The following is a 10,590-nucleotide window of genomic DNA, read 5'->3' on the forward strand; positions in this document are numbered from 1 at the left end:
ATAGGAAGGGGAAACTGATCCCGATCCAAGTGAGCTTTTGTTTTCTGTAAGTAAATCATCTTTACAACTTTAACGCTAGTATATTGGACTTATTGAAAGCCCCATTCAGCAACTTTTCCAAGTTTTGCTATTGGAGAAACGCGCACTCTGGATGCAATAGTATGGATATCGCCGTTCAAAGTAAACAAAACACAGTGCCAGAAAGCTCTATGTACATGTTGTGACATCGGGTATTCACCACGTGATGAAATAATAATCCATAGTTACGTGAAACGTCATTTTCGTAGCAAATCTGTACCGAGTTACTTCCTTGTTTTCATGAACACAACGCTCCCGCTGTACAGCGCATGCGCGCATCTTGCCACCGGGACGCAGGCACACAACTGCTTAGTCCCAGGAGAGGCGGTGTGTGACCAATAGAGGTGACATTCTCCCTGTTACAAGTCACTCTACCATCCTCAATGACTAAAACGCTGTTATATTAAGGTGAAAAAGTTACTGATTGGGGCTTTAAGGGTGTTGGGAGAAAATATAAGTTCCATGCCATTTCCTATTCAATAAGCTAATAGTTGCCTAATAATTGCATACACATAATTATGCTATGAGTTACCATGACATGACATCTCACATATATGGATTCGCCCATGGCAGAGGACTTCTCCTTTTGCTGAGACCTTGGTCACAGGCACGTAGCCACGGGTGCGCTAGGGTGTGCAAATGCCACCCAGACAGGCCGCTGGCGCACCCAAAAAAAATGGGGTAAAAAAAGTTTTTTGTTTGTCTGCAAAACACATGTCAACGCTGTCATGCACTGTGTCCAACTTATCCTATGTGCGAATAGAAATCACGCTCCGCTGACCTATGTCCCCCGGAGCATCATGCTGTCGTCCACGTAAAGTAAACAAATGCACGCACAGCAGCAGCAGCAGCAGCTGCGCCAAATCAAGAAGACATGAAACAAAGCTCGCTTTTAAGCTTTTTCGGCAAAGGCAAGAAACGTCGCATTGACGACGAGGAAGAAGATGACTCGTTGTCACCCTCCCTCCTCAACAAGTGCGGATTGTAGTGCACCCGTTCCCGCACCTGTATTGGTGGTGTACAGTGGAGAAGAGACAGACGATGATGAAGAAGATGACGCAGCCGAAACAATGACGTTAACAGCGGGGAACGCAGCCTGAACAACACACCGGAGGTTTGTGCAGAGCCAGAGGACACTGACGCGACAGATCTCTCTGAGAGAGAGAGCCTCCAAAGATATATACTGTATCCTCACTGTTTGTTTTTGTAGAAGAGAAATGAAACCCTCCCTGCACTGCAGCAGCAGACTTTTTTGAGATACCAAGTATTTTTACATGTTGCCAAAAAATGCAATTTAATTGACTGCTTCTATCTGCTAATAATGAGTGTGAAAAGGAGCAAACATTGATATGGTCATGGTCCTTCAAGGCACTATGTAGTGATTTTTTTGTCCACTAGATGTCGCCATTTTCCCTCTAAATCTGGCTTGAAAAGCCCCCCAAAAATTTTGGTCCGCCCCCTGGCACACCCTCTCTTTCTGTGGCACACCCAATGTGGCAAGTCTGGCTACGCCACTGCTTGGTCAGTGCGTCGTGTTCCATAACAACTGATAACTCTCTGTCAGACTGAGACGCACACACATTTCCAAGAGATCATCCCATTCCTCTCCCCCCTTTCCTCCTCTCCCTGAGTATAAGTAATCAATGTCAACTGTCAATAGCCACTGAATATTTGGACTCTGTATAACGTATCAGAATGTGTACATTGAGATTCAGTCCTCTGACAATACATATTGACAGAGAATGTATGGGTTATTAAATATACTTCTATAAGACATCTTTCTGGCTCCTGGTTTCAATTCATTTGGTTTATATACATTAGCCGCTAATGATTAGCGGATGAAGAGTGGAAATTCCATTCTCTAACAAAGGGTAAATGAAACTTCTCACAACACGCCCCGGTACCTTGTGCGTTTCATGGAATGCTTCATGGGTGGACCGTTAAAAAGCACTCTGCACTTGTGGGTTCAGGCAAAGGTCAAGTCCACCGTCCGGCTCGTCGTCCAGAATGATTTGGGAAGAGGGGACCCTCTCTCTACCTGGTTTTGGGTTGGGGGCTTGGCCTTGGGACTTGACGCAGGGGACCCGGGTCTCAAAAGGCTGTCCCCGGGTCTTGAACACCTACCCAATGCCTAACCCTAAAGACCACCACCCAGTGGCTAAACCCAACCTGTGAACTCCCAGGGTGTAATCTGAGCACTGCATGATCCCACAGCTAGTGCCTGTGGCACGTTCCATAATACGCACAGTGGTACTGGGTGGCATGGAGCGCATGATCTCCAACGCACAAGGTACCGGGGCGTTTTACCTCCAACGCACAACGCACAAGGTACCGGGGCGTGTTACCTCCAACGCACAACGCACAAGGTACCAGCGCGCGTTACCTCCAACGCACAAGGTACGGGAGCGCGTTACCTCCAACGCACAAGGTACCGGGCCGCGTTACCTCAAACACACAAGGCGTGTGACAAAGCGGGGCTCTGGTGGTACATGTTTGGAGTGAGAACGTGTTGAAAGTGCTGCTGTAATGACAGAACCTCCCTTCAGGGATAAAAAGTATCTAAATAATCTTCAAATCAACTAGTGTACAGATTTTAGACAGGGATACTTTGCATGAACAATAATACAACAAAGCCAAGGGTGTCATGGACCATTGTATCTAAACAACATAAACAATTCTGCTTATGGATTCAGAGAAAGGCACCGTATCACGTCAAAATAAAACATTTAAAGTGTTAAGACTCAAATGAAAAGACAATTTATGTGAAGATGTGTGGACATCATTTATCCTGAGCTCCTGCTACTGCCCCCTGCAGGCAGTTTCCATGTTGGATACAGAGAGCATTCAGAGGCTGTTAAGAAGAACGCTGTGTGACACACATGACTACCCCATTGGTGCTTGACTGGCTGGAGAGGTCATCAGTCATCTTCATCCCCTTTGGCTTCCCTTCTGATGCAGAGAAGAGAGAGAATCTTTTGCCTATACTGTCGAGAACAGCAAGTCCTCACAGGGACAGGATCTCAAAGTCTTCATCCTCACAGTGACAGGATCTCAAAGTCTTCATCGTCCGAATCAAAGAAGCGATCCAACCTGTCGGAGTGTGAGAAATCCGGCGTGAGGTTAAGGACGTCCACGCTGACCATGTGACATGGCTGACGGTCCAGTAACTCAAACATGGGCAAACCCCGTCTGTTGCAGGACAGCCTTCGAGTGCACACGCACCAGTCATCAAACTCATCCTCCGTCTTGCAGAAGAAACCCGCTGCGATGGACGGGTCCAGTTCACAGATGTGCATGCGGCGGGGTGGGCGCTGACTATGGTACGTCTCGTCGGGGACCTGGCCGTCTGCACGGGGCCTCACTGCAGGCTGCGTGGTGTGCGGGTCTAAATAGAGGAGTTCCTCCCCGACGTAACCGATGAAGTAATGGGCACTGTTGGGCTTTCCCCCAATAACGCCCAGGGACTGAGGCAGCGTGAAGCATTGCTTCAGGGTTTCGATATAGGCCTTGTTTATACCACTCAGGCCCAGCCTGAGCGGGATGAGGAGAACCAGAGGTTTCCAGAGGGCCGTCTCCTCCTCCTCCGCCACGGTGCAGGTTCCTCCCTCCGGGCAGCCGGTCAGCTCCCCCGCTCCCTCGGGCGCAGCGCGAGCTCCTCCAAAGTCCAGCCAAGGCATACAAAGACGTTTGATCTCCTCGATGACCACAGTGTTGTCCATTGCCACGTGTACAACTAATCGGCTCTCCGAGTCGGACGTTGCCAGTTTCTTTAAAACCTGGGCCACTGTGTTTGGTCCATACCACTGGCCTATGGACTTTCCCTCTCTAACTCCCATCTGGGCGATCTGATGAATGGAATAGTAGCTGTCTGTCTTGTCAATGAAGGCATTGAGAATACTGATGTATTCGTCTCTTTGCTTCTGGCCTTTTACCCATCTCCAATCTCTGCCTAAATGTCTACAGACCAAGGCCTCACCGAGGATCATCTGGCCACACCGTAACATACATCCCCAACCTGTATCCGACGTTGGTCCTCCTTTCCCCCCAATTGGATGGAAGTTTTTTCTGTACGTGAACCACAGTCGTGAAGTAACATCCGATAAAATCGTGTCTTTCTCTGTGAGGGCATTGAATTCTTTCCCCAAGATCCACACAGGGTCTGAAGTATCAGGAAAATCTTCAAACTCTCCAAAACAAAGTGTCACATTGTCGTACGATGTAGCTGCATCCATCCCGACAGTCTTCACCTATCTTTGCTATGGGCCGCCATTTTGAATCTCTTATGCAGCTCTTTAATACATCCATGGTGGACGTGTGCGTGTGTAACCTCAGCAGCGAAGGATTTCTGACATCAGTGATGATGTCACACTTTATCAATGGGTATGATCACTGATGTCACTGATGATAATCACTATGTGGCATCATCAGTTCACATCAGTTCACTGGACATTGTCATTCTGACATCTACAGTGATTTATGGCATCAATGATGATGTCACAATGTCCATATGCCATCATCACTTGACATCGTTTGAGGGGGAGGAAGGAAGATGGACAGAATGTATGGAAACTGGATGGGTAAATCCAGAAGGATTTGCATGAAATTCTGCACTGCAATCTGTTGGTTTCCTAGCATCGCACTCCCCAAGTTTGAAGTTGATCCTATCAATTGTTCTCGAGATAAACTGCTTTTTGTGTTGCCAGTAGGTGGCGCTATGCCAAATTGCACACAATTCTTCTTCTTCTGTGGTGTTTTATGGCAGTTGGCATCCTTTATGTTGCATTACCACCTCCTTCTGGATTTATCCATCCAGTTTCCCTACACATTGTGACATCATCAGTGATGTCATACTGTAAATCGTTCCCTGCAGAGGCTTTACGTAGGATGCCTCAGCAGGGAAGGATTTATGACATCTCTGATGATGTCACAATGTCAGACATCATCAGTGATGTCATAAATCCTTCCCTGCTGAGGGTATAAATTGGATGATGCTTGATCATAACTCACTCAATAAAGCCTAAACCTGTGGCAACAATAATCCCCTTATTAGTTTTGTTTTTTCATGTGCTGTATTGACTAAGTGCTTAGTCTTGTAACCATACGTTCTCTTCCAAACGGGACCACAACACAGTTACATTTGATGGGATCCATATCCCACTCAGCAAATTTAAACAACCGATTATGGCTCGGGAGCTTCTCAAGGCCACACACTGTGACCTGCAGATCACCAATGCGCAGACTCTGGAAGATTACACTCATGATGAAGCCCACATCCCTAAACACTCTTCTGTGATCGTCCGGCACACTCCGATTGGTGGAGTGGAACCTGCAGGGAGGACGTTCGTTGTCGATCATTTTGAGACAGCTGTGGTGAGATCTTTGGGACCCACTGATTCATCCCCTTTGTCACTGGACCAACTCTGCAAGACTGCTAACCTGGCTGAAGCAAATGCATCAGAGGAGGACAAGATTAGAGCGATGATCTCTCAGTCCAACCATTACTATGATCCAATATATTACTCCAAAAAGTCACTTGGACCTCCTCCTGCAAACTATATGTGCTTCCGCTGTGGAAAGGCTGGCCACTTCATATGGCAATGTCCCATGCTAATGGATAAAAGTGTGGAGTGTCCTAAACCTGTGAAGGTTAGCAAGGGCATTCCTCGGAGCTTCATGGTGAAAGCAGACCCGGGCGCCAAGGGAGCCATGTTAACTGGCGCTGGAGAATACGCTATTCCCGCTATTGATGCGGAGGCGTATGCGCTAGGAAAGAAGGAGCATCCTCCGTTCGTTCTTCACGACCAGTCCTCCTCTGAGGATGAGTCTGAACCAATCCCAGACGAACTACTCTGTCCAATCTGCAATGACCTGATGACTGATGCTGTGATCATTCCCTGCTGTGGGAGCACTTACTGCGATGAGTGTATCAGGACCACCTTGCTGGACTCAGAGGAGCACACCTGCTTCGCCTGCAAACAATCGGATGTTTCACCCGATAACCTCATCGCCAACAAGTTTCTTCGTCAGGCAGTCAACAACTTTAAGAATGACACGGGTTACACCAAACACGGGTGCCAGCAGCTGCACCAAGCAGCCCCGCACTCACCCCACCCCCAGTTACTGAAGAGGACTCCGCCCTCCAGACAGCAGGACCCGCTAATGGCCAACATCTCGCAACCTCGTGCTCCCATCGTACCCGCCACCACTGCCCCTCCAGCACAGGTCCCGCCTCCTCATCCTGCGGCTCCTCCCCCTGTTGAGAGACGAGAGGTTTTGCTGGCGCCTGCACCTGCCCCTGACCATCATTCTCCTATGCACTCAGCCAGCCAGAGTGAGCCACCACCAAGTGAGACTGAGCCTAACGTGACACCAGACTCTTCTGTCACTTCTGACAGTGGACACCAGGTGAGCCACCAGGGCTACCATGTGCCTGTATCTGTGGTGATTGGACATCCAGCACCTTCAAGGCCCCCTTATCCTTCCGGTCACCAGCCAAGGCTGCACCGCACTCGCAGAGGGCGAGGCAGACACCTGGACAAGCCTTACAGACCTGAAGGGGAGCACAGTCACCCTCTCCTCCACACAGCTCCACCTCCTGGTCCTGCCCCTGCAGTCTACCCTTCCTTGTACCCACTACCCCCGCGGTCCTACGCACCGTCCTACTCCTCTGCCCCTGGCCATGTCCCTCCACCTCAAGTCAGTTACCAGCCCCAGCCTGTCTTTGTCCCTGGACCACCAGGGGTCAACCCTCACTGGGTTTCCCCTGGTGCCCAGGCCCCTCTTGGCCTGCTGACCCCCCCTCTCTCCCAACCCCGCCTCTCCAAGGAAGATTTCTACAGGCAGCGGCATCACCACTCTCCTATGCAATCAGCCAGTCAGAGTGAACCACCTCCACCAGGTGTGAATGAGCCGGGGCATACTATGACACCGGACTCTTCTGGAACTGCTGAAAGTGGACACCAGGTGAGCCACCAGGGCTACTATGTACCTGTACATGTGACTGGACACCCACCAGCTTCAAGGGCCCCTCATCCTTCATGTCACCAGCCAAGGCTGCACCGCACTCACAGAGGGGGAGGCAGACACTGGGACCAACCTTACAGACCTCAAGGGCAGCACATTCTCCTCCAGACAGCTCCACCTCCTGGTCCTGCCCCTCCCCTGCAGTCCTACGCACCTCCCTACTCCTCTTCCCCTGCCCATTTTCCTCCACCTCCAGTCAGTTACCAGCCCCAGTCGGTCTTTGTCCCTGGACCCCCTCTTGGCCCACTGCCCTCCTGTCTCTCCCAGCCCCAGCCCTCCAAGGAATATTTCTACAGACAGCAGCAGCAGCAGCACCACCAAGCCGCATCCAAACTGGATGATGAGTTCACTAAAGACTTCCCCAAAGAGCTTCTGCAGTACAGGAATGCACCAAAGAGACGCAGACAGTCCTATTCTAGGTTCAGGTCGTCCAGTCGTTCTCCATTCAGCCGCTCTCCCTACTCCAATTCTAGATCCAGATCCAGTCCGTCCCATTTACACTCCCGTGTCAGGTCTTACCCCCGCTCCCTTTTTTCTCAACTCAACGGCCGCAGCGCTGGATGCCCACGTACATGCTCACGTTCTCCTTCAAGGTCTTATGGGCGCTCAGGCTCAATACGATCTCCTCGCCCCTATCGGGGAGGAGGCTGGGTGGGAGGAGCCTATCGGGGAGGAGGCTGGGCGGGAGGAGCCTATCGAGGAGGAGCCTGGGAGGGAGGAGCCTATCGGGAAGGAGGCTGGGCGGGAGGGGAAGGAAGAGGAATTGAGGGAGCCTACAGGTCCAGGTCACGGTCTCGCTCTCATGGTGGCTACCGGAGCCTTTGCCCTGATAGCAGAAAACCATCTCCTCCTGGAGGCCATGAGCGCTGGGAAAGAGACAGCTATCGACAGTGGGAGAAGTACAAGTATTACAAGAACTATGACAACCAACATGAATCACTGCATCACAGAGGTCACAGCAGCAGGGAATGGGTGAGAGACAGGCTCTCTCCATTGCCCAGAGATTACTCCGCCCAGGGGAAGGGAAGGAGAAGCACACAAGAGAGAGGCAGAGAAGAAAGAGGAGACCCACCTCACCGCCACCCTCCACCCTCTTCCTCTTCAGGGAATCACAAGAGGATAGGAGAGGACCAGGGATCCATACGGGAGCGTCCACCTGGCAGGCTGAGGAGTGTTGTCTTCTCGCACCCGCATATGCCTCTTCTGCCCCAGCTCCAGAGAACCCCACCTCCCTCAGAGACGTCAGGCCTGGTTCCCATTCCAGAGAGCCGTGAGGTGGGCCGAGGAGAGGCAGAGCGAGGGTCCGTCAGAGCTCTCATTCCAGAGAGCCGTGAGGTGGGCCGAGGAGAGGCAGAGCGAGAGTCCGTCAGAGCTCTCGTGGACTTTCAGATCAAGAGGAAAATAATTCACGTCCATCAGTCAGGGGTGAAGCCTCTGGCCCGGAAGAGGATCAAGCTGAACCGAGAGCTGTGGAGGAGGGGCCGCGTGGAGACGCCACCCTCGGACACAGCACCCACAGTGCACACTGCAGTGATTAATTTATAAATAGAGATGTTTTGTGATTTGTTCTGTTTTCTTGCATTTGTTGCCTTGTTATATTTATCTGTTTGCATGTTTGTTTGTGTGCTGTCATGGATTGCCCATCAATAAGTGACTGGTGTTGGAAATGAGCTTCGGCTGACTAGGCTATACACGTACATCGGACATTGCTTCTGCAATTGTCAATGTTTCGCTGTGTCCCTTACAAAAACAAATAAATAAATAAATGAACTCTCCATGTTTTTTCTGTTTTGTTTTGGTCTTTTCCAATTTGACTTGATCATGTACATCCCTGTGTGCCATTCTAGGCTGAAAATACTGAATAACAAGCATACTGTATACTGAATGTTTGCTATGAGACATTAGCCAGCATTATCTTATGACATACTGTATTATTTTTACCACATGCATGGTAAAGAGAAGGCTTTTTGGGGTGATTCATGCATTAATTCAGTCAGGAATGGTCGATAACGGATATGATGTCATCAGTGATAATGTCATCAGTGATGTCATGCTTTCTGGTTAAGGCTAGAGTTAAGTGATGATGTAATCCGCAGTGTTACACAGCTGAACATCTGCCAGAGATTGAAGATATCGAAAACAGATGTAGTTAGATTGAAACGCGTCTGTTTTTGCCCCTATTAAATCTTCAAGAACTACTTCTAATGTGAGTGCTGTTGCCTACGTGTTCCTGTGATCTCCCTGCAACCTGCACCAATTAAGCTTGTGCGTGCTATTCCCTGCTGCAATCTGCGCCGAAGTTGCCCTTGTTTAATAATGTAATGTAAGGTAATAATAATGTGGGCATGCATGCATGTGTAACCGAGGTAAATCAGCGTTGATTCCTCGTGAGTCCAGTGTGGTAGCGAGTGGATTGGTTAAACTCACTCCCCAGTATAAAGGCATGTTAATCAGCTCCGCCAAGGGCACTAGCTCTCTTGGTGGAGTGGTTAGTGTCTTTGACTCCCAAGCCGATGGTCGGTGGTTCGTAACCACCCCTGGGCAAGCCCCTAACATGTGTTGCTGCAAGTACCACCCACACAACGCCGTTACACATGCATGTTGGGAGCTTCAACTGAGGTGTTTTTCTCTCTCTTTCTCTAACATTACAAGCATGGACAACATTGCTGCTTGTTTTATTAACAGGTTTCATTATGTCAGTGATGATGTCATCAGTCATGTCATCAGTAATTATGTCATCAGTGATGTCACTCGAGCAATTGTGATGTAATCCTTCTTCTAATGGCCTCCCGGCAGACTGGATGCCTTGCGGCACATTGCTGCCTCTCAGAAAATTACACAAATTTCAGTTTCGGGGGTCCGCCCCCTCCTCAAAGTTCCTCTCTCCGACTGACTCGCTCTCCCATTCGATCCCCGTGTTCCTCTGTGGTGATATAATGGCGATATGACCGTCTATAGTGTTTCTGTGGAGGTGTGAAATATGCCCTGCCCAGTGTGAACGACCTGACTCATTAACATGGGCCCGGCACCCATGTTAATGTATGTCAATGGACAGGGTGCACAGCAGCACTCAGGGTGAAGTGTGAATGGACAGGGTGCACAGCAGCACTCAGGGTGAAGTGTGAATGGACAGGGTGCACAGCAGCACTCAGGGTGAAGTGTGAATGGACAGGGTGCACAGCAGCACTCAGGGTGAAGTGCGAATGGACAGGGTGCACAGCAGCACTCAGGGTGAAGTGCGAATGGACAGGGTGCACAGCAGCACTCAGGGTGAAGTGTGAATGGAGAGGGTGTACAGCAGCACTCAGGGTGAAGTGTGAATGGACAGGGTGCACAGCAGCACTCAGAGTGAAGTGTGAATGGACAGGGTGCACAGCAGCACTCAGGGTGAAGTGTGAATGGACAGGGTGCACAGCAGCACGCAGGGTGAAGTGTGAATGGACAGGGTGCACAGCAGCATGCAGGGTGAAGTGTGAATGGACAGGGTGC

At 50.1% G+C, this 10,590-nt stretch overlaps 1 protein-coding gene and 1 pseudogene across 2 annotated transcripts; one reads left to right on the plus strand and one right to left on the minus strand.

Moving 5' to 3' along the window:
- Positions 1–3,113: 3,113 nt before the first annotated feature.
- LOC310783124 (cysteine protease ATG4B pseudogene) lies at positions 3,114–4,319 on the minus strand (annotated as a pseudogene). Its single transcript has one exon. The product of its transcript is annotated as a cysteine protease ATG4B pseudogene (transcript).
- A 62-nt stretch (positions 4,320–4,381) lies between these two features.
- LOC310784418 (uncharacterized protein) lies at positions 4,382–10,116 on the plus strand (the record flags this gene model as incomplete). The annotated part of the gene is made up of 5 exons (XM_083645421.1): positions 4,382–4,390; positions 5,167–7,608; positions 7,712–8,000; positions 8,207–8,619; positions 10,060–10,116. The coding sequence occupies 5 exons, from the start codon at positions 4,382–4,384 to the stop codon at positions 10,114–10,116; spliced, it is 3,210 nt and encodes a 1,069-aa protein (XP_083501547.1).
- Between the last annotated feature and the right edge of the window lie 474 nt (positions 10,117–10,590).

Source organism: Poromitra crassiceps, assembly GCF_964638095.1.
Source record: "Poromitra crassiceps genome assembly, chromosome: 10".
Classification (NCBI taxonomy): domain Eukaryota; kingdom Metazoa; phylum Chordata; class Actinopteri; order Beryciformes; family Melamphaidae; genus Poromitra; species Poromitra crassiceps.